This window comes from Ursus maritimus, unplaced genomic scaffold (genome assembly GCF_017311325.1).
Source record: "Ursus maritimus isolate PB19 unplaced genomic scaffold, ASM1731132v1 scaffold_21, whole genome shotgun sequence".
Taxonomy (NCBI): domain Eukaryota; kingdom Metazoa; phylum Chordata; class Mammalia; order Carnivora; family Ursidae; genus Ursus; species Ursus maritimus.
This window is the reverse complement of record NW_024424564.1, coordinates 33,378,578-33,403,797: the sequence shown is the minus strand read 5'-3', so window position 1 is coordinate 33,403,797 and position 25,220 is coordinate 33,378,578. Positions and strand designations below refer to the sequence as shown.

General features: G+C 40.4%; 1 protein-coding gene across 1 annotated transcript in view; it reads right to left on the bottom strand.

The window, feature by feature from the left end:
• CFAP54 (cilia and flagella associated protein 54) overlaps positions 1-25,220 on the bottom strand; it is a 286,069-nt gene that overhangs the window by 12,393 nt on the left and 248,456 nt on the right. Inside the window, exons 64-66 of the mRNA XM_040637071.1 lie at positions 22,105-22,214; positions 18,241-18,382; positions 9,979-10,053 (exon numbers count right to left, since the gene is read on the bottom strand). Of these exons, the coding sequence (XP_040493005.1) occupies positions 9,979-10,053; positions 18,241-18,382; positions 22,105-22,214 (327 nt within the window). The remainder of the gene's footprint in view (positions 1-9,978; positions 10,054-18,240; positions 18,383-22,104; positions 22,215-25,220) is intronic.

Sequence of the window (25,220 nt, the reverse complement as noted above, 5' to 3'; positions counted from 1 at the left end):
ATAGGCCAAAAGCCACCAGTGAAGGAAGTTTCTAATGGTCAGATAGATGAACAAAGACTCATTTCACATTATTTAAGGCAGGAAAAAATAAAAACGACCACAACGTTATCGAGTGCTCACCACTGGCATTATACTGGCCGGATTCGAAATGCGTTGCGTACTTTTTCTACGGTAATCTCCATGAGGAGGACATACAGACAAGGAACTGAAGCACAGAAAAGTAAAGTAACTTGCTCACAGTCATGCAATCAATAGATGGTGGAACCAAGAATTAAATCATGTTTTTATCCTCTAAGACACATTGCTTCCGAGACCTTCAACAGAATCTAATAGCCCTGAGGTCTTTAAGGATTAGTGACTTGTCCACAAGGGCAAAACTGGACAAGAACTTGTGCCGAGAGCTCTTCCTACCATTCTGCGCTCCCACAGGCGGTTGAGAAAAGAACATAATGGCGTTAGCTGCCTGAGATACAGGCAGAATAAGAGCAAAAATCTCAAATGGCTAGGGTCCTAAGGTTTAACGCGGAGAATGGGTAAGTTTACACTGCTCCCTCTTTATGGATTTATTTTAATATGAAAACATCTGTGTAGAGAACTTCCAAAGCTTACCAATTGACTCAGCTATATGAGGCAAAAGTCAGTATCCTCCAAAAATAAAAATACAATCCCATTGTTGAGGGTATAGTTTTTAAATCAAGACAAAAGCGTTTAGCAAAACGAATGAGGTAAATGAAACTAAATGTTTACCTCGGTTTTTGGCAAGATGGAAAGCAGTAAGCAGATCAGCTCATGATACCCCTGCCTTTCACCTCCTTTGAAGTTACCCAAAGTGACTAAACTTCAGGAAGTCGTCCCTTTGGTTCTGAAATGCAGTTTTACCCTGAATGAAGCCAGGCTTGCTTGATCCAGCAGGACGCACACTGCTTGCCACTTAGACAGTAAATACACAATATCAGGTTCATGATTATATTTTGGTTTAAATTACAGCCAAGTATCATTATACCAGCAAATTGCACGTCTCACAAAAGTAGGACCAGTACTTTGAGCACAGGCAGCACAAAGGCTCTTGGTTCCATGACGAGCAAGAGCGTATCTCACCTTGACACTATTGCTGGCAAATCTCTGAAGACGAGCATTTTGAAAACGCTATAAACAGCTTAGCCTTTTCTTAGCATTTTGAAGAGCACATTAATAGCCTGGCCTTTTCTTAAGGGCTTTCTTTTTCTCTTAGCCAAATTTGACAGCTAGAAGTGAACAGTGAGAGGATGGAATCAAAGTCAGGGCTATGTTTTAAAAGCAGTGTGGAACTGATGTCATCCAGCATTGTCTTCAAAAGAATATAAGAATATTAAGTGGATGTCTCATGAACTTACACACAAAGGATACTCTTCACTTGAGGACAGAATGATAATGTCTCACAGAAGAAAGATGTAATTCTAGATGCCCATAAAATCTATTCAGACAGCTCTTGGCTGGTACCAACAAGAAAAAAAAGCAGAAGAAAAAGAAAAGAAAATCTGCAACTCTCAACTCAACCAAAAGAAGTTATAGTTACTAGTAAAATTAATTTTTAAATACATGGTAAACACCTACCACAGAATATGTGAAACCTTAAGCCCAATGCTATAAATGACAGTTTAAAAGACAGTATGGTCTTTGTCACCATTTGGAAAGTTTTGTTAAAAAGAAACCAAGAGGCATACAGTAATGTAATAAAATTAGCCAAAGGAAATTAAATAGCTTAGCATCACCCTTTAGGATTTAACAGCCTAAAAAAAAAAAAAAGTGAAGTGGGAGCTGTCCTACATAAATAGGGACCCGTGCAACCCCATCCACCACCCAGAAAAGCTGCATCGGTCATTTCAAAGGGTGCTTTGAGAACCCACCTAGTTTATCTTCTACCCTCTCCGTAGAAACACGCTCAGCAGCTTCAGGACAGTTACCGAGCGTATTTGGGGAGACCTGTTGACTAATTTTAAAAAAGGCCTAAGCAGGCTGCCAGGAGTGGCGTCTGCTCGGAGTAGGAAGAGGCCAACAAGCTGGGCGTGCTTTGCTGCATGTTGGGGCAGACTGCATTCTCCCAAAAGGCTGCAGCGATGGCTCCCGACCCCATGCCCTTCTTACAGTTTGACACCGACACTCCACCCACCAGGAAGTGGAACCTGTGTGCAACCTTGCATCTGGGTGGATTTGGGACTAGCAGGGAGAAGTCATTATGTAGCTGAAAAAGCTGGGGCATAAACAGGGATAGAGCTTCTGCCTGGTTCTCTTGGGAGGCTCATTCTTGAAACCCAGGCCCTATACTGTGCCGAGGTCTAACCAGCCACACGGAGGTCACGTGTCACGTTCTGGCCCACAGCCCATTCTGCATCCCCAGCCCTCAGCCCCTAGCCGACAGCCAGCATCAAGCACCAAACCCAAGTAGCCTTTGAGCCCTTCAGGGATCCCAGCCCTCAGAAGCTGAATCATCCCCAAACTTTAAGTCTTCCCAGCAGATGCTGCAGATACCATGGAGCTGAGCCAAATCCTTTCCAAATATTCATTAAAATGTGGGTCATTCTATGCCGCTAAGCTTGGGGTGCTTTGTTATATAATAATAGTGCTGGAACAGAGGAAAACGGGACAGCCACGTGGCTAAACGTGATGCATGCGGTCATTCCTAGCACTGGAATTACTGCAGCCTCTCTTTCGGGAAGGTACTCAGGAGCTTTATGCTACACGTTTTTCTACTACAGCCAAGGGTCTAACTCCAAGTGAACTCACACGGCTCTGAGATGATCATAATGTTTTGCTTAGGATGGTGCCAGGCACTATTCTAAAAGTTTACATGGATTAACTCACTTAATCCACACAACGAACCCATGACGTAAGTACTTTTTTTTTTAAAGTAGGCTCCAAGCCCAGCGCAGAGCCCAGTGCAGGGCTTGGACTCACAACCCTGAGATCAAGACCTGAGCTGAGGCCGAGTCGAAAGCTCAACCAACTGAGCCACCCAGGCACCTGAGGTAAGTACGATTTTTATTTCCATTTTACAAATAGGGAAACGGAAGCATGGAGGATAAACAACTTGCCCAAGGTCACACAGCTAGCAACGTCAGAGCTGGGCTGGGATTTGGAGGCAGGCACTTTGGCTCCCAAGCCTGTCCATTCACCACCACACATACCACTTCCCACGCCCTGACTCTCATGCTCCCTGAGCCACCTATGGCTCAGTCTGGCCCCTCCCCCAATGGCCAAGAGGGCCCAAACTGAAAAGGGGGACTCTGCTGGCTTCAGTGTGATGATCATGGTTGGAGCCCAGGCTCTGGAGTCTGCCAGTCTTCACTGGGACAGTTACCAGCTGTGTGACTTTGGGCAGGTCTTCTGACCTCTGTTAACCTCTTTCTTCCCACTTTTATGTGAAACAGTCATCCATTTTAAAACCACAGCCATCATCTTCCTTAAACATTAGCCCCATTCCTCCTTCCTAGACTGTCAGCCTCTTCAGGGCAAGGACTCTTTCTCACTTCGGATCCCTCCTTTGGGGCCAGCACGGTTCCATGTACTCAGCTGCAACTTGTAACTGAGCTCACATTGGCTTTTTCTTTTTTTTAAACTTCTGTCTTTATTTTTGTATCCAGGGCTTTTGGGATTGGTTCTGTTCTTTCCATCCTCATGAACAAAGCCATAAATCATGCCTCTTCTACTGAGCCTACTGCCAAAACTAGGACTTGTGTTTTCTGCCTCGTCTTTCAGAGGTCTTCCTAATCAGAGGAAAAGGCTTTCACAGGCACCCTTGATCATGTTTATATCTACCTAAGGATTCTCTGCTGCCTTCCAATCATTTTCCAAAGTAATTAAAACTCCAAACCATGGGCCACAGGAGCTTCTACTAACTTGATTTCTTATAGAGAGCTATTGAACCCTTCTTAAAAGATATCTCAGGGAATTTCTCACCTTCAGAATTATGTCAAGATAATACTAAAATACTAACTGAGATAATAACAGAGGAGGGGTGTCTGGCCCCAAGGCCTCTGTCTTACCCTGTACTGTAATTACTTCTGTATTTGTCTGTCTCCCCCACTAAACTGAAGGCAAGGACTCTGGCTTTTACTTCTGTATCCCAATGTCCAGTCCAATGGCTGGCAAAGAGGATGCACTTGTCAAATGTTTACTATTCAAATGCACAGAGTTGGTGAGCCCAAAGTCACTGGTAACGTCTGGACTAGAACTGCAGCCCAGGGGGATCTCTGCAAGATGCATCAAGAGCATTGGTTCATTTCACAAACATTGATTAAAAGCCTCTGTGAGAGGCAGCAGTGGGCAAGGCAATGAGTATAAAAACGTAATAAGATCCAGTCTTATTATATAAAACCCAGTCTGCTCTAGTGGGGGAGACCAATATGGAAGCACATCATTAGAACACATTTTGGTAAGAACTAAGTACAGTGATCTAACCATGGGCCTGAGAGGCAGTGATAACAAGAAGGCAGTCTGGGTTAGTTAACAGATTAGGATGTGTTATTTCCATTTTTACATGACAACCGAGTGATCCTCTAGCAGACAGCCAGGGTCATAAGGTCAAAAGGGGTCATAAGGTATAGGTGGTCACATGATAGAATTAATACATCAGACATAAAATTAAAGATGCCAGTGCTAAACTAAGATAGGTTAATATATCTGTGACTCTGTGCCTCCCTTCACCTGACTACCCTCTCCACACTTCTTACCCAAAACTTCTTAAAGATAATTATTTTAGTGGCCAGCATGTGGTTGGTGTCAACTTCTGATCATAAATACATCAAAAAAATGGTCATTTTAGAAATCAGAAATGAGAGACCATGTGTGCACTATATGCAGCCATCTGAAAAGAAATGCACATGGATAATGTACATAATAATGTGGAAGTCATTAGAACTTACCCGTCATTAAGGACTTTTTATGTTAAATTCAAGTTATTTTTAAGAAAATATATTGCATAATGAAACTATTTTATGTGCAACTGGGGCTTGAGAAACAGTGGCAGACATCAGGCCATCAAGGTGCTTTCTCAGAGAAGGGAAGAGCTTTGGGATCTGTTACGAGGTAAATTCATGGCTGTGCTATCCACTGAAGCCTCTGGCACGCTGTCAGCTGCCTTGCTAGTACTCTCCTCCCGCACTGGCCTCTGTTGGCATTTTCCTCTCCTGTGTCCAGGAAGGCAAGGGGGCTGGAGAAAACCCACAAGGAAGCCCGCCCGGTGCCCCAACAAATGTATGATTTCTAAATCTCAGTGTGGCCTTCAATCCTCTTATTTGTCCTCGCTCAGCTTCCTTGCTCATCACACCCAACAACTGTGAATACTCAAGACCTTCACCTTTCTCTTGGGAGACCATGCCCTCGACCCCCCACCCTGCTCCACAGCAGGTAAACTTGTCTCCACTTCACGGATTAAGTGAAAACCTCTGGGTATGAACTGCCCCAGCTTCTCCCACCCTTTTCTTCCACACTCACTCACGCCTCCTCCCACATTCATCGGCTACCCCAAGACCTAGAGAAAGAGGCATCTTTCCTCTGTTCCAATCAGCTCTCTTGCGCATGCAGTCAATGTCTTTCTGTTCCCACCCCCTCTCCGAAGGCCCTCCTCCATTGTTCGTCCTTCTCTCTCCTACAGAGGCAACCTCCGCCCCTCTTAGCTCTTTTCCCTCATCACAGCTCCCATGCTGGTGCCCTCCTGAACGGCTCCCTCCAGCCGTTCCTCTACCCCGGCAGACTGCTCACCCAAACCTTCCTGAAGATTCATCTACACTTGCAACTTTCACTCTCTCACTCCTCAATTCCCGGCAGCATCTGTCCCTATTCTAATGTAACGTTCGCTGGGTATAATTTAGTTAAAGATGCAGATCCCGGATTGAAGCAGAACTGTCTTTGACTCCTGCCCCTCCACTGACCAGGCGCGAGATCCCAAACATGCTGCTTAATGTCTTCATTTCTAATGTGGGGATAATAACAGTAACCAACTTCACAGAGTTCTGGCAATAGTCACTGAGCTACCATATTTAAAACACTGATTAGTGTCTGCACATGGCATTGCTTAATAAAAATGATTACTAGCAGTAGCATTTGCATTAACGATTATTATCATTATTCTTTGTCAGGCATTATGCTTGGTCTAGCTAGAAATCCTGAACTAAAAGAAATCCTACCAAATCCATGCAGCCAAGAAAAACTAGTTCACAATCTTCTTATACGGTGGGGCTTATCTCTTGGCTTAGGATCACCTTTCCCACCTTTGAGCCAGGATCTGCTCCTAGGAATTTCCTTCCATACTGATTCTGTATGACTCTAGTCATTTCGGTTCATACATACGCACGCGCACACACACACACACACACACACACACACGGTAAATTTATTTGTATCATGTGAACCAATAGGAAAATATTTAATTTAGCTGAACACAGGACCTTTAACCTCTGCTGCTTTTGCAACAACAAAAGTATCTGCACACCAATGTTCTGTGTGCAGGTGGAAGTCAATAATTACCGATGAGCAGACTGTTTCATATAATGACTTAGTCTTCCTCATGGTCAGTCACCGCAAGAACAGAAAGCATATTTTTAGCATCATGTTTGAATCCTACCTGACAACTTGGAAACTGCAATAATTTGAATCTATGTAGGCAAGGAAAGGATTACTTTGTTGTTGGTACACCAGAAATGAAACCTAACGGTCATTTATCTCCCGTGATTATTCACTAAGAAGGTTAGCACGGAGCACTCATTTCCTTCCCCCACCTTCTTGCTATTCTCAGTTTTTTTTTTTTTTTGGTCACAGGCTGTGCATGGCCATATTTGCTTTAATTAGGAAGATGCAGGGCAGGCGAAGGCGATTATAACAGGTATGTTCAGTAAGGAACCGAATTGCACAGTGAGATCTCATCTCAGTGACAAAAACGGCTTCACTAAGGCATGCCATTTTTTTGTCTAACAATATGCTTTTTGGAACAGGCTTGAAAATTCCCATGCTCCACCCCAGCACTACTAGGTAAGGCTTGCTTTCAGGGGAGGTCTTAGTATGGGGTTCGACTGGGGGGCCCCGTCTCTTGGACTGGTGGACCCTTTCACTGCGGGGATGTCAAGTCAGGTTCCTGCACACTGACTTAATGCCTCTAGGATTCAACAGTGATTTACAGCACAAAGAAAATGGTTCCATGTTCTTTCTCTCTCTCTTTTTTTAAGGTTTTTTAAAAAGGTGATCTCTATACCCAACGTGGCACTTGAACTCACAACCCTGAGATCAAGAGTCGCACGCTCCACCGACTGAGACAGCCAGGTGTCCCATCTTTCTCTATCTTTAACATTGCTCCTCTCCTTTCCTATCAATGTTTCAAAACAAATTTGGATCCTGAAAATCTCTTTGAAATTAGTTGACTAGGGGATGAAGAATTCAGAATTCACACATGGAAGGCAGGACCATAGTAGGGGTGATGATGATGCCTAAACAGCTAATAATTACCAAACATTTATTTGTGCGAGGCCCTGTTCCAAATACTTAACATGTATTATTTCCTTTAGTCCTCACAGCTGTGAAGGGTTGGCATTATTACCCCCACTTTACATAAGAGAAAGCTGAAGCTTAGAGAAATTAAATAACTTGCCTGTGGTCATACAACTAGTATGATTCAAGGCTGGGATTCTAACCCAGTTCTGTCAGACGCTCAAGCCCATTACTGCTATAAATCATGTGTCTTAAAATAGCAACTCCTTCTTCTGTGACCTATTTTTAACCACAGTTTGTACGAAATCAGATTAAACTTGATTTTTATTATAATGTCTCCCATGGCAAATCTATGTATTTCCATAATACAAAATTAGGTTCCCCATTTAAAAAATGGGAAAAGGACATGAATGGCCAAATGAAAAAAAAAGTCAAATAATACATTTCAGATATTTAAAACTAAAGGGAATTTAATTCAATTCAACAAAGAGTAACCAAGTGATCTACTGTACTAGGCACTGTAAGTATTCAAAAATCAAGATAGTACTGCTCCTAATCCAAGAAGCTAATGATCTAGTGGGAGAAACACAGTGTAATATTTCAGTTCTTACTTCAAATGTCATCTCCTAAGACAGATCTTCCTGGACCACCCTATCTAAACTGTTGCCCCATTCCCTGCTACCTTCTATCAAAGGGGTTAGCTAATTTGTTTTTTCTGTAAAGGGCAAGAAAATAAATAATTTAGCCTTTCTGGGCTCTGCAGTCTCTGTCAAAACTACCCAACTCTGCTGCTATAGCTCATAGCAGCTATGGATCACAAATAAACAAACGAGCATGCTGTGTTCCAATAAAACTTTATTTACAAAATGGGCAGTGGGCCAGATAGAGTTCACAGGCTGTAGTTTGCTGACCCTACTCTAACATATCACTCTGCTTTTTTCTTTTGTAGCACTTAACAAAATCTGAAATTATCCTGCTTAGTGACTTATTAGTATTGTTTACTACTTCCCTCCACAAAAATGGCAGCCACAAGAGAGCAAGGTCTTTGCTGCTTGTTCACAGCTGGCTCTCTAGGGTCTTAGAAACGGGTTCCTGACACATGCACAGCTCACTCTAAAGATTTGTTGATTGACTAAGTGAATGAGTACTATTTCACAAAAGGAGAAACTCTGACTGCCAACAAACATATAAACTATATTTGGCCTGATTATTGATGAATATGAAATAACTGAAAATGTCATTTTTTTTCACTTATCATGCCTAGAATGGTTAGCAAAAGGGAAGGAGGAAGACAAGGAAGAGAGGGGAAAGAAGGGAAAAGGGAACAGAGAGGGGAAGTAGGGGAGGAAAGCCTGTGTAGATGAATATGTGGGTAAACAGGCCCTCTCATCCACTGTCAATGACAGCAGATCCCAGAAGAATTGAAAGCAGACGCTTGCACACCCATGTTCATAGCAGCATTATTTACAAAAGCCAAAAAGGAGAAACAACTCAAATACCACCTATAAAACAATGGATGAACAAACGTGGTATATCCACGGAATGAAATATTCTCAAGCCTTAAGAAGCGATGAAGTAATGACACATGCTGCAAGGATGAGCTTTGAAAACACTGTACTAAGTGGAATAAACCAGCCGCACAGGATCTGTACGTATGCCTCCACTCACATACAGGTATCTAGAATGGGCAAATAGTACAACAGAAGCAGAAAGTAGAATGGTGGTTACCAGGAGCTGGGGGAAGAGGGAATGGGGAGTGATTATCCAGTGGGTTCAAAGTTTCTGTTTAGAACGATGAGAAATTCTGGAGAGGGTTGCACAGCGTTGTGAATGTACCTGATGCCGCTGAAGTGTACACTCAGAAATGGTTAAGAGTATAAACTTGATATTATGTGTATCTTACCATAATAAGAAACTATATACACTTTTTTACTCCAAAAATGTACTCCTAAGAAATAACTCGGAGGGGTTAACACAGAAGGGTGAAATATGTATATGCTAGAATCCATCAACCTCAAGATACATGAATAAAAATCCAGTTTTATAAAGAAAGCCTGACAACAAATACACAAAAGAGACTATTATGCAGGCATTAAACATGACAAAGTAGACTTTTCACATAAAAGTATATCCATAACACTATTGTTAAATAATAAAAAACAAGCTACAGAATGCACATACAGTATAATCCCACTGATGTAAAAATTCTAAAGATTATTCATATGTGGAAAAAATTGGGGATATTCTCTAAAATGCCCGTAGTTGGTTATTCTCTGAATAGTAGATTTAAGATGATTTTAAAATTATCCTCTTCATAATTCTCTGTACTTGATTTTTTAACAAAGAATATTTTTAACCAAAATAACATGCTATTATAAACTCCTGTTTATCACTTTTTCACATTAATTAAGGAGGGTTAGGCCCTTGATACTTTCATAATAGATGTTTTCTGTATTTCTGTTTCCATAGCAACAATAATACTTGTGAGAGAATCAGATACATTTTCAAAAAGATACATACCTCAGAGAATGGTATTACATCTCCATCGGTTAAAAACAGATTTCTTATTTCAGAGCAACATTCAATAATCATGTTCTAGAAATAAGAAGACAATAAAGTGAGGTTGAACTTACTGGTAAACTACTAGATATTTTAGTTAGAAACTATTTCATTTGTCTTCATTCTTGCATCACCACCTAACCCTAATTCCCAGGAGAAAACTTAGAGGGACTCGTAGGTCACAATCCCTCATATAATTAAGGTTATTTGAAAAGACACAGGATAGCCACAACAGATAAGATTTACTTATGAATGATAGATTATTTCATTGTTAAAATTCATATGTTACAGAATTCACACCAGAATAAGATTTTGGAAAATCACTTTTCTTCTGAGAAGAGAACCTGGGGATAAAGAGATTCAGACCCCCAGAAAGGGATTTAAGCAGAGAAGAATGGTTGAGAATTGAGAAAGAAATGGAGAGAGTAAACGAAAAGGAAACAAGGGTCCATATAATACGTTGTCCATTGCTGATGACACTGCCACAGCCCCTACTGTGTGGACACAGCCACATTTATGTGTGGACCTCTGACCCCAGACGGATCTACCCATGGGCAGGGGTGAGTCAGTCAGATTCTCTTATCATCATAATTTCACATAAGGAAGGGCAAGAGAAGAGAGTTACAGTGAGTACTGACTATAGGAGATGAAGGTCCTGTTACAAACGTGGAAAAGGCAGCCATTGGGCTAGATGTAAGATGCGTAAGAGAAGGAAAGAGATGTGTGAGAACTTACACCCCCCCATAATTAAGCACAGTCTCGTGATGCCCATTGTGTTTTGTTTCCAGTCCTTATGTATGAGCTTACTTACCGTACCCTGCCACATACTGCCTTCCACCACAACTACTTTACTTCAACTAGTGTAAGTAGGTAGCCTTTCTTTACTTACGGCTAAAGGAGTCATGACTATAAGACTGTCAGAGATAAACTCTGACTACTTTATGATGTTGCCAGTGTCCAGCAACAATTCACTTTTATGGTTGTTTAATACTCACGTGTACCAGCATTCAGAAATATGAAATGATTAGATTACACTAATTTTTAAATTATGATTCACCAGTGCTGATTAAAACCTTAAAATAAAGAAGCAAACAATTGAATTCACAGCCCCAACCATATTATATTTAAGTTTTAATAAATGCATCAACATAGAAAAGATCACATTTTAGAGTTCCAAAGCTATTGCTAATTCAATTCAATTTAACAAATATATTCAAGACGCTGCGGAACACAAAGATGAAGAAACAGACCCTATCCTCACAAAGTGTACAATAGCTGAGAAGAATAGATTCGTACGCTCCTAAATAAAATACCAAGTAGAATGTGGTCAGAACATGGATAGGAATATGTTAGAGGAAACTAGAGGTGGGAGAGAGGAATTGTAAGGAACAGGAAAGACTTCTTGGAGGAAGGGTCATGTGAACTGAGCCTTGAATGAATAGCAGGATTTCACTAGCAAAGAATAGGGACAAAGGCATTCTAAATGGAGGGAGCCATGTGAGCAACAGAACAGTGGATATTCAAGGAACACAAAGCATCTGATATGACCTTTACTGTGGGTGTGTATAGGGAGCATGGCAGTGAGAGTGATAAATAAGGCTGGAGAGGTGAACTTATAACAGGATATGTAAAAGTAAAGAAATTGAGAGGCACTGTTCTGATGAAATAATGATCCAATTGCTTTAAAAAAGATACCTCTGGCCACTGTTTAAAGGTGAACTGGACTCAGAAAGAGACAAGAGAAAGAGAAATTAGCTAGGAGGCTACTCAAAAATGTTTGGGCAGGAAGTGTTCATGGGGAGAAGTGGGCGAGCTTCAGCAGGCCCAAAAATGGTGGAGGGCAAGCAGGGTATCCAGCACTGGGCAGGGTATACTACTTTGCTATGATGAATCTCCCAGGCTCTTGGTCCACTTGAAGATGGAGAGGATACTTATTTATATTTATATATTTCTAATTGAGTTCTCAGGACTGGTTAAAGTATGTTTCCTCCCTATAGGAAAGGTTTCAGTAACAGCCATGATGCGTTACTGTCATGATTTCATCAAGAGCTATCAAGCAAAATGAGACTGTCTAAATCATTAATCATTTCACATAGCAGATGAAGACAGCAATGTTACCTAATAAATAAATTCCTTCTACTCCCTGTCTCAACATTTATCAAGCAGAAATTTCACCTCAACAACATCCTATTTCTTTGGCATTATTTGCAGTAAACCATTACAAACATCAGAAATTGGCTGACTGGATGCTGGGCTACCACAGAAATGTAGCCTTGAGCTCATCACACCAGGCAGACAGCCAGAGGCATACTGTGTGCAGTTGGCAAGGGGGTGGCAGGGCACAGAATGACCCTTGTTCAATCTTTTCCATTTTTCCCTTAAAAAGAAGCATCTGATGATTCTATGAAGGATGGTTTTCTGAGTTACTTCAAAAATAGCCAGGCCAACACTTTGACTTAGTTGAAATCCTCATCTTCTTTCACCTATGGAAAAAAACTTCTTGTTTTCCATCCTCCAAACTCTTACTTCCCTTGTCCCTCCTTCACATGCCACCAGGGTAGTCTCAGCAAATCAAAGGGTGGATCATGAGAAGCCCTTCCAGGTGCTGCCCCCTCCCTCTCATACCACCCGTACCCAGCCCAGGCTTTTCCTGACCCTTGCCTACAGAACCAAGTTCACTTACCACTTTTTCATTCAACACCTACTGTATGCATCCTAAGTGCCATAAATTGGTAATGAAAAGACAGAAACAGAGTCCTAAAGCAGATGACTGATGGTCTAGTGGGATGAAAAGGAGAGATGGACTCTTAACAGTCCTATGTGGTGAATCAGAGAGGAGGAAGCGTGTCATTCCACCCACCTCTTCAGCTCCGTCTCCACTGCATTCACCCTGCTCTCCCGCCGCATCAGATAGCTCACTGTCCTGAGTAGAACATTCAGTCCCTGATTTCACATCCCTTCTCTTGCTGTATCCTCTGTCTGCTATGAGTGCCCTCCAATTAGAAGCTTCCCAAGCAAGTACTAGAGAGGCACTGTATGTCAGGCACTGGGCTAGATATTGGAGATAAGATGATGAATAAGGAATTTGCAGTAAAGAGAGAGGAAGAGACACATAAACACATAACTGCCAAAACAATACAGTAAGGGTACAGGGTATTTTGGGGTCACATGTGGAGGGCCACATGTGGATGTCAGAAAGATACTAAAGAACACAACAGTTGGGGAAAAGATTTAAGAGTTTTGCTATGTATTATGAAAGGATTCCCTCTTGAATGCTCTTATGAGAGACTCCATAAAGACTTAGATTATTTTCAATGGTTTTGAATATCAGATTGATGTTTCTTTGAATGCCACATTTTGCTAAAAGAGGACCACCAGGTGGCTGGGCTCATTATGAATGACATCTGGGTACTTATGGCCATACTCATACAATGATTAAGCTCCTCCATGACAAAAACCTAATTAAACTGATTTCTGTACGCCCTTATCTCCTCCCCAAGCCTGGAAAATTTTTGCACATAATAGTTCCTCAAAAAGAATTTGTTAATTGATGCTAATGTCCAATTGCATTTTTTTTTTTCTGTTTTCGTAGTACTTTGACATTTGGGATATGTTGACTATATACTATTTTTTTTTTAAGATTTTATTTGGTGGGGGGGATCGGGCAGAGGGAGAGAGAGAGAAAGAATCTTAAGCAGGCTCCATGCCCAGTGCAGAGCCCAACATGGGGCTCGATCTCACAACCCTGAGATCATGACCTGAGCTGAAATCAAGAATCTGATGCTTAACCAACAAAGCCACTCAGGCACCCCAACTACATACAAATTTTAATTGCCTTGTACAATCCAGGCATCCCATAAATGTTTGCTGAACTAACCTTAGGTGAATTGGTAAACATATTTTAGGCTTTTCATATCAGTATATTATCATTCTAAATGAGGTGTTTGTCTCTTAAAGTCAGGATGATTTACATCTTTCATATGCTTTAAAGTCCCTGGTAAGCTCTGAATATACCCCTAAAGCTATGAATGACAGGTGAAAATAACTCAGTCATTCTGAGCCAGTGTTGTTCATTTTAGAAGGACATACATAGTTTTCAAGCCAGAAGTGATTAGAACACCTGTTCTGTAGCCCTCTCAATATAACTTAAATTAATACCTATCTTCTGAATTTCTTAGCTTATTCCAGACTATAGGCTTTGGGGTGGGGGTGGGTAAAAAAAGGAAGGGAATAAGAAAGAGATTAAGATTCATTAACCCCCATATCAACCAAAGGCACATTTTCTGGGCCCTTCTATTTAATAACTCACCAAAAATCTATACTGTGATAGAAATAAATATAATAGATTATAGAGGTTATGAAATCCTGTCCAATTCCAGACCAGAATCGATCTCTTCAAATGTCCTAGTTAACTTCTAATTAACGCGAAGTTAAGGTTGTCATGACAACGAGCTGGCAAATTTAGTCAATGGGATTTGTTATAACACAGAATATAGCTGCCTTTTTTTTAAGTTACAGTTGGTACTGGAAAAAAAGAAAACTTTATATGTTCCTTCTATTTCTCAACTTTTCGAATGTTCTGAACTACTCTGTTTGCCAATTCACCTAAACAAATATTGGTCTGTCTTCCATTTGATGACATTTTCTCATACATAGAACCAAAGAACTGAGGCATATCTAAGATGCCCTTTAAAGCTGAAGAGACATTTTCTAAATGTTTAAGACATTGTTATAAATGTTATTCTAAATGAATAAGACAAATTCAAAGATAGAGCAGAGAACATCAGGATTTAAAGCAGTTTGTTTTACTCAAGGACGAATCCACTCATATATACCATTCCAATTAGGACATGAAAGTAAGCCACAAACATTGGTTAAGGCAAGGTAGGGCCTCTGGATTCCTCCCTCTGCTTACATTCAAATGCTCCTTTGTACCCCCATTTATTTGGTATTTCTTTATATTCATAGTCAACCCCTTGACTGAGACACTGGGCTCATTGTGATAAATTTGATACCCACATCGGACCCACAGGGAAATTCTGATGACTCACATTCCAACCAAGGGGCACAACTCTCTACCTCAGAGCTATTTTAGTGAAATGATCGTTTTTAGAGATGAGAAGAAAATTAGCCCCAGAAAAGGTTAAGTGACTGACCCCAGGTAGTAAAACTGAGTGGCAGAGCACAACCTAGACTCCCTGCTTTTATGGGTGTTCACTCTCCTGCCTCAGACAATCTAAGCTGAAAAAACAAATGGGTTCAGGAGAAAACAATCATTTTCCATATATGAACTATATAGAAGTGGATTCAGGGACAATTTCAGCAAAGAATATTCTAGGCTATGGCTCAAAGACAGCAATCTGATATGTTTGGTCTACAACTAAAAAACTGTGATTATTAACTGATCTACAAAAGAAGTGCAAAAATGACACCAGAGCTGAGTTCTTCTTGAAAACATATAAAAGGGCAACCATACACTTTGTAAAAATATGTATGTTATATTACTATTTTATAATATGTGTAATCTCATGGGTTTGAGATATCTGATCTATTGGGAGATTTATTATAAGTACTCAGTATATCGGTAATATCATGAAACATCTGGTAATTCGTATTATAACATACAAAGACACTGAAAAGATTCTTGGGATGTACAACCAAAAATCTAAGACGTCAGTTCTATGATAAATCCTAGCACACAGCAGAGATGTAAGTATGGGAAACTGGCATTCCCCAAAGGCTAACTGTTCTTGCCTGATGAATCCTCTTAGAGCTGGGCTTGTTGCTTTCACAATAATGAAAAATGCATTCACTCACTCTACTGGTAAATTCAGACTCCAAATGCAAACAAGTACACTCTAAAAATCAGGAAAGCTCCCAACTTTTATGCTTTTGACATGAGTGCATAGATGAGGAAAACAATTAAAAAGGGCTAAAGCTACACCTGAAACTAATATAACATTGTGTATTGAATTATACTTCGATAAAAAGAAAAGGTTAAAAGGGTAAAAAAAAATTAGAAAAAAAAAAACAAAAAAGAGCTATACCAATACTATTCTTTGAGAATTAAAAATGTTTTGTTATTGGTAATTGAATATTAACCTAGCGAAAAGTGATTTAATGAAAAAGATACAGCAGACCTAATACAAAGGGAAGATCCTAAAAGCTTACAGAGAGGAAAAAGAGAGCCGAGCCCCAACTGGCTGGGAGTTCAACCAGGAAAGCAACAAAGGGAGGTCCCAGAATTAGAACTTTGTGGCAGGCACTGGGGGCTGGCAGTCCTCAGCTAGAGCAGAAGAAAAAAGGGAACTGAGAAATATTTGATAAGCATGAACTCTTGGGTAAAAATCTATGGGTGAACATGTGAAAATTCTGATGTAATGATCAGAGGAAAGTTAAGGAAAAAAAGACAAGTCAAGAAGAATCAAAGCTTATACAAGAAAGGAAAATAACCTAAGTACACTATTTGACTTGGCTGTAATAATGTAAATGCTGATTATTGATTTAACCAAATTCTGTGATATAACAGTATTCAGGAAAGGGGAAAGGAGAAGGTGGGGAGAAGTATAAGTGAATTAAATCTTTATATACCATAATAAAATCAACAGTGATTATCTCAAATTGATACATGAAAGAAAAAAGAAAAATTATTTGTAGCCGTTAGCACTATTCATCAATATTTCTGGCTTTCCTCCTTCCAAGCATGTGACTTATTTGGCCAATAGAAATAATAGTGGAAGTGAAAGGATGGAAACCTTAAGAGCCAGTGTGTTATTTGCCCCCTTTCTTCCCTCTTGCTACTGCGACTGGTGATATTTCATATGATGGATGTGCTACCACCTGGATGCTGGCCTAAGGAGACATGGAGCAGGGCCTCAGTTGGCCCGCTTGGATTTGAAGGCTGTTTGTTACCTCGTTTTTCATGACTGATACTACGTGTTATTAGACACGTAGAAGCAAATAATGAGAAATAGCTGAAAGAGTTGAAAACGGTTGCCTCTGCAGAGCAGGACTGTGGAGTGAGGAGAGGTTGGGTAGCAGATTGTCCCTTTTCAGTAAGTCTTGTAGAGCTATTTGATTTTAAAAATGGCCACAATAACTACAGAATCTATAACTCAAGAAATTGGATCAATGCACAAATGGAAATTCAAAGAGCAAGTGACTAGGGGAGAACAAATATTTCTCTGCTCCTCTCATTTCCATAGACGGTAAGGAATTGCCACTCCACTCCTGAAGGAGGAGACTTCTGGTTTCTTTCAGACTTGTAGCTAACTTACTGCCAGGAAAGTAGAGTGATTTATCTGATTGGTGAGTTTGGAAAAAGCAAAAGAACATGGTAGGTTCAGCCCCTTCTGGGCAATCTTTGCTTATAATTTTGGAGGCACCCTGACACAGGACTGTTAGTCTCAGCTCCTGTGTGCAGTGAGCCTGGGGGGGATGGAAGGGTAGTGGGGAATAATACGGTTATACATGTGTGACTAGGTGGGCAAGTCTGGCTCATTCAGGGGTGAGATACTACTAAGCTCGTTTGGTCACACACCTAAAGCCATGTTCGCTAATCAATCAGTTTTATCAGTTAATGATGCTGATATTTTGATCTCCACTATCCATCTCCTACATCCCATTCCTCAACCCGGTTCAGAACTCAGGAAGGATAAAAGAGAAATGACCCTCTTCTCCAAACACAATCTACCAATCACCACAGAAACCACTCAACTGTGTGATCAAATTAATAATACACCATTAAGATGTGTAACCTTTTTTGTTGTTCAAAAAATATATATGCATAGAAAAGGTCTGAGAGACATATGCTTATCTGTATTTTCTAGTTTTTCTTCACACATTTCTTGAGTAATAAAAATGTTCAAAAAACGGACTTAAGAATGAAGAGTAAAAGAATAATATAAATTTATAGAGCGTTGTTTCTTGGGATTCACAGTGATATCAGGATGATTTCTCTAGATCGCCTTTGTATTCGTTCACCATCAGATTCTTATAACTGGTAAGCTTAGAAGAGCTTTAAAGAAAACACTACCTATATGTCCAAAAAAGCTGGATCATATCTTATACTCTAATGAGAGAGAATAGAGAACAGAAGAACCACAAAGTTCAAGTTTAGTTACATAGTTGTGCTTTGATGAAGTAAAAATTCAAGCAAATAATTATGTAAAATGACATCCATGCTGCAACAGCAACACGATTTTCCATTATTTAATAACTTACTTCCATTTCCTTATCAATTGATTTCTCTTCCATTTCTTGCATTTCAGATACACTTTCATCTGAAGCGATTTCAGGAGTTGTTGGCAATGATATTTCAGCTAGTTGCTTAAGATTAGATAGCTTCTCATGAATTAAAATAACTCTAAAAATAAGAGATAAATATGTATTTTACTTGAAAAGGTAAGAAAGGCATTCGTTTATTGCCAGAATCAATAATATGTGTAAAGTAAGTCCTCAGTTATTTAACACTTGAATTTCTGGCTTTCCCAAACATCATTCATTCGATCATTTGTTGATTTGAGAACCATGAGCAGAGAGACCCAGTTCTCACCTGTATAATGTTTATGATCTAGTTATATACTCAAGTAGATATAAAATGACTGGCAAAGGCACAATGACAGAAAGTCACACGTCCAAAATACTGCTGAAGATGAAAATAAAGAAAATAAAACATCAATGTAGGCAAAGAGAGTCCAGGCAATGACAAAAAGTTTGCTCCTGTGTAAATTAACTTAATGCCATGCGATGACTGCCTTGCTGACCTGAAGGTAAGAATTATAGCAAGTTAGGCATGGTTCGAAAAAGGCCAGTCAATGAGCCCACAACAATGAAGTGCACTATAGAGGGGGAGAGGTAGGCAGAAGAATCAAGAAAGAAGGAAAAGCAAAAGCCAAGAAGGAAGGCAGAGGACACAGTAGTGATTCTATTAAAGATGGAAAGCTTCTGCAGCCACAGGCCAGTGAACAGGGGATACTCTGAAGGCAGAGGTAAGCCGACGGATGAGTGGAGTCAGGAGGTGGAAAAGCGTTGAAAGCATCTGAAGGAGGCAAATAGCCACCTGCATGGCCTCCAGTTATCCTATGCCACAGGTACAGCACATGCGTGTGTGCGTGTGTGTGTGTGCATCCGCGTGGGTGTCTCCATCCAGGCAAAGAGGGAAACTCTTATGAGAAAAGATATAAACAATCCGTAAAAGCAAACTGACATCAGGAATATATGCAGGAATGTCAATTCTCCAATGTTCCACAGGGTCCTCCTCTGCTATGGTATAATACTTGATGATCATAATGATGTTTCTCAGCAAAAGAAGGTTAAAAAATACCTTTAATGAAATAAGGGGATCTGAAATTGTATGTTTAAGAAACTCTTCTATAAAAAAAAGGCAACGATTAAAATGTAAAGATCTGTTATTAAAAGTTTACTTGGAATACATCCATTAAAAAAAAAAATAAGTCATCTCCAATAGTGCTAGAAAAGCTGCCTTATGCATTGGAGAGAGAATAGGACTCAAAAGACCTGGGTGAATCATGCTTGGTTCCATCGCACACCAGCATGGGACCCTACACAAGTCACCTAACCTCTCCGGCCCTGATATTCCTCTTACTGCAAGACTGTATGATAAAATCCATGTCATCTACTTCACAGCATTTTGTAAGGATGAAATGACATAACTACATACATTCTTAACCATAAGAAACCACCTGAAGGACAGATGATATTCTAACACACCATTCCTCATTCTAATACCCAGAGAAAGAATTCTTAGAATTCTTATTTCTCTTTCAAGAATAACATAGCTTTCCTTTCTAATACGTGGAATTGCAGGAAGGCTAAACTATTCTTTGATGTTAGGGTTTCAAGCTGTCAACAAATGTCCAGAGCTGTACTATCTGCTTCAAAAATAAACGGCCTGGTCCAACTCTGTAAAGAGCAGGCTGGGACCGAGCAGAGCAGGCTGGGCGCTTGTGCAAGGAGCAACATCAGAGGACCTAGCATCTCCACCTCAGGCCCTGAGCCTCGAGACCCCATTTGCCCCAACATCTTGCCCATATACATCTTCACCTCTCTGTCCACATCAGTGCTTGGTCCAGCTTTTGAACTCCCTTCATGGCCCACAACAAATATCCATCATCCTGTTTGGGCTAGACCAGCTCCCCACAGCCTCTGCTCTCATTTACTGATTCATGGGCACTCGCTCTCCTGGGCTGCGGGGCTCCAGAGGCAGGACCCAGCCAGAAGGAGAAATGTGGATGGCAGAGACAGTAGGTAGGGAACTGGATCTTGGTTAGAAGAGCGTAATTAGAACTACACAGAAACTTTTATGCGTGTTTATTGAGAACACTATCTTTTCCTTTGTTGCTGTAAGAAAAATGCAAAGGATTAGAATATAGTTTTCTTCATGAGTACTTAATTTGGAGATCAGGAAGTGTAATGAACAACCGAAGGAGGACTGCCCAATTTGAAGGCTATTCAGGTTCCTTCTCTTGCCTATTTTTTTCTGACCTGTTGTACTCTTACTCTGCCTTCTGAAAGATGGTCAACAAGAGCAAGTCCCCTTGATCTCACCTTGACCCTCCTAAGAAGGGGAATGCCGGCCTAAGTGGGAGAAAGAGGCAGCCTTCCCTGTGCCACCGAGAGATAGGTTAGAGGAGAGACTGCCAGGCACTTCCCTCTGTGCTGGCCTCAGTGACTGGTACACATGCCTAATTTTAGTAGACCTACCGTTGCTCATAAACAATCCAAATTAAGAACTTTTTGGAATAGAAAAGAATTCTGTCAGTTTGATTACATTCTTCTCTGCAGAAATTATAATCATTTTCATTATGTGATTCTAAAAAATAAATCCTGCCATGTTTCTGGATACAAAGCAAGTGTATAATTTCCTAACTTTGTTGCTTAGCTGTGCTGGTATATGTCCTGTGTCTAGATTTTCTGCCATTCCACGGGGAAAAAAAAAAAGAAAAAGAAAAAGGAAAATTGACTGAATAATTGAAAATATGCCAGCTCTTGAAACATCTCTTGTTTTATTCTCTTTTATGGCGAGGCCAAGAAGTCCTTCAAAATGAAAATCATGGAGCATGAACAAGGCTCATCAGGGAAGAACAGAGAAGCACCAAGTCTCTGTTCACTATGCGCTTACGAGGTGCCCAGTAGGGCAAAGAGCTGACACTGACAGACACAGGGGTTAGTAATGAGACTTGACATCTGCCCAGCGCTTTTGGCCTTTCAGAGTATGTGCATACATTGTCCGACTTGATCTTAACAACAACTCCGAGAGGCAGGCAGAGTAGATTTTATTTCCATTTTACAACTGAGGAAATGGAGGCTGAGGTTACAAGGGCAATGAACAATGGAATCAAAACTAAATTAACTAAGCAAGGAAAAAATTAAAAAACGAACCAGGAATTTGGTAAAGTGAAATAGGAAAAGAGAGAAACCAGGCATGAGGAAAAGTTAGAGATATGCCCTGTTTGATGGAGAGGAAGGAAGGCAACCTGGCTGAGGCAGAGACTTTTGACGTGGGTAACAATATAAAATAGGATCGGACACAGGGGAAGGGTGGGACGAGGGAGTTGGTGGAGTTTGTCCTTAATATTGCAACCCAATACAGAGCCGTGTGTTATTTGTTAAACATGCCCCAAATTACAGGCAAAATACAGTACAGACAATATCCTTGTACTCTTTATAATCTTTATGAAGTGTCAGAAACTATTTCTCCAACAACAGGCACTGATAGGGAGACTGAGACAAAGAGAGGTAAAGTAAGCTGCTCAAGGTTGCAAAGTTAGTAAGGGGCACAACTGGCATTTGAACCAAAGCGGGCTGGATTCAGAGTTCACGCTCTTAACCACTGCATTATCATACTCTTCTAAATAAAAGGAAGGTTCTTCTAAAAAAGTCTTCTAAAAGTTCTCCTGTGTTTTACCTTCTACATTACTAAAAACAGCCTGTTTCAATGAAAATATCAGCAGAGTTATGGAAAATCGTTCATTACTTGCCTGCCCAGTGGAACCCAGAGAGAGCCAATACAGCCTGTTTCAATGAAAATATCAGCAGAGTTATGGAAAATCGTTCATTACTTGCCTGCCCAGTGGAACCCAGAGAGAGCCGATACAGATATTGCAATAAATGCTATTAGGTACAGCATCTGAAATATTCTGGGGCTTCACGTTATATGCATACAACAATAAAACCTATAAAAAAATTAAAATACATAAAATATGACATCGAAATTACATTTTGCCTCAAAATAACATCATTAAATTTTAAAAAGTTTTTCTTTGAAAGAGAAAACAACTGTTTGATCAATTCACTTTAAACAATTTTATTTTAAGGAGGCTCCACGCCCAATGTGGGGCTTAACTCACAACCATGAAAACAAGAGTCACATGCTCTACCGACTGAGCCAGCCAGATACCCCTCAAGGGAATCATACGGGATGCCTGGGTGGCTCAGTCAGTTAAGCATCTGCCTTCCACTCAGATCATGATCCTGGACTCCTGGGATCAAGTCCTGCAGCAGGCTCCCTGAGCCTGCTTCTCCTTCAGCCCCTGCCTCTCTCTCTGTCTCTCATGAATAAATAAAATAGAATCTTAAAAAAAAAAAAAGGAATGATATGAATGAGAATTGTATGAAGTTTGAGGTAAAAATAAATGTCATTTCATAATAATATTATATTATTTTTGAGGAGTGCCATTTCTTACTGCAATTAAGTTTAAATCTCAGCCTTCGAAGGCCCTCTATAAGTTGGAAATACGTACCTAGTGAATATCCAACCTTGTTTCTCATTACTTCTCAATATGCCCCTTTCCCATCAGTGGTCATAGCTGCTTCTGTGCCTCACTTATGCTGTTTCCTTCCTCTTTCCACTTATTCAACCTACACACAACTTTCTGGTCACCACCTCGAATGTAGAACTTCTCCTAACGACTCATGCTCTGGTAATTCCCTGTTGTTTCCATTTTGACAATTCTTTAAAGTCAATTCCATACATTATAGCACCTAGTTATGGTCATAGTCACAGAATTTGAGATTTGTAGAACCTTAGAGAGGATCTGGTCTAAGTCCCTCATTTTAAATATAAGACAGCTGAGGCCCAAAGCTGCCAGTCAAAATTGACTAAGTGCACGCATTTATCTCTGCTTCCTTGTTAATCAAACTAAAATAAGAGGAAAGTATGCCTTTAAAAAGGCATAAATCTGCAAAGACAGACAAGAAGAGAGGAGGTAAAGCAGACAGGAGATGTTAGCAACACTTTGAAGGACAGAAGTACTCAGAAGAGCACTGGGTGACTCTTAAAGGAAAGGCTATGTCCTAACTGCCTTCAGAGGCATTGCCAACAAAAAGCGTGACTGAGAGCCCTGGGAAGGCTTGGGAGCTGGAGATGTCAGGTATCTTAGACAACGTCCCTTCCATCCCTTCGATGAACCCATGCAACCAGATTTCCCCACTTCCTTTGCCTTCTCTCTGGCCAAACTTCTCCCATTTTCCTCTCTGCTAAGACTAAATCAGAGATCTATTCTCAGGGACATTAAGTATAGCGGTGAGATGATGAACTGAAAACACTGGAGGGGGTGCTTGGGTGGCTCAATTGCTTAAGCATCCGATTCTTGGTTTCAGGTTTCAGCTCAGGTCATGATCTTATGGTCGTGGGATTGAGCCCCGCATCAGGCTCCATGCTCAGCAGGGAGTCTGCTTGAAGATTTGCTCCCTCTGCCCCTCCCCCCACATGAGCCCTCTTGCTCTCTAAAATGAATAAATAAATCTTAAAGGAAAAAAAAAAGAAAAGAAAGCACTGGAATTAAGTGAAAGTCTGTGTTCTGAACAAGAGACATTCCCTACCTCACTGCAGGTCCTGCCAGGGATGTAGGAGAGCAGACAGAAGTTGAAAAGGATCCTCTCTGAGGAAACCGACCAGACAAAGAGAAAAGACCTACGGGTACTGACATTTCAGCATCCTGCAACGAAACCGCTGCTCCTGCAGTTACCCTACAATGAGGTCTATAAATCAATAAGTCTGACCTGATACACTTTTTAGCACCTTCAAACATGAATGAATAGCCAAGGGTCACTAAACATGAAATGAAAGGTAGAGGCCAGAAATATAAGAAAGGAACTTTCTGAAATATAAGAAAGGAACTTAAAGAGTCAGGTATAAGGGAGAAGAAGAGAACTTCAATGAAATCATAATTGAAATCTTCAAACAGAATAAAGACAATATTTCATCTGTGAATCAAGAACACAGTGCTGTTAAAATGAACAAAGAAAAAGAAAGAGCTCTTAAAAACTAAAAAAAAAAAAATATGATCACAACAGCTAAAGAATCAATAAAAGAGTTGAAATATAAGTTGAATATATATCTCCCCAGAAGTAAACCTAAATTTTAAAACATAGGTAGTAGGGGTAAAAGATGAGAAAGATAGTCAATCTAATAAATTCAATATCTTAATAATAATTCTAGAAGTTATAGAGATAATCAGAGGGAGCAAATTATCAAAGAAAAAAATTCTTCTTAAACTAAAGCCTATACTTTCCAGATAGAAAAGGGCACAATGTATGAAAGAGCTAAACCATTGCACTACTGGGTATTTACCCCAAAGATACAGACGTAGTGAAGAGAAGGGCCATATGCACCCCAATGTTCATAGCAGCAGTGTCCACAATAGCCAAATCGTGGAAGGAAACAAGATGCCCTTCAACAGATGACTGGATTAAGAAGTTGTAGTCCATATATACAATGGAATATTACTCAGCTATCAGAAAGAACAAGTTCTCAACATTTGCTGCAACATGGACGGCACTGGAGGAGATAATGCTAAGTGAAATAAATCAAGCAGAGAAAGACAATTATCATATGATTTCTCTCATCTATGGAACATAAGAACTAGGAAGATCGGTAGGAGAAGAAAGGGATAAAGAAAGGGGGGGGTAATCAGAAGGGGGAATGAAGCATGAGAGACTATGGACTATGAGAAACGAACTGAGGGCCTCAGAGGGGAGGGGGGTGGGGGAATGGGATAGACTGGTGATGGGTAGTAAGGAGGGCACGTATTGCATGGTGTACTGGGTGTTATACGCAACTAATGAATCATCGAACTTTACATCGGAAACCGGGGATGTACTGTATGGTGACTAACATAATATAATAAAAAAAACATTAAAATAAAATAAAAGGCAAAGGTGAAAATCTTTTAAGAAAG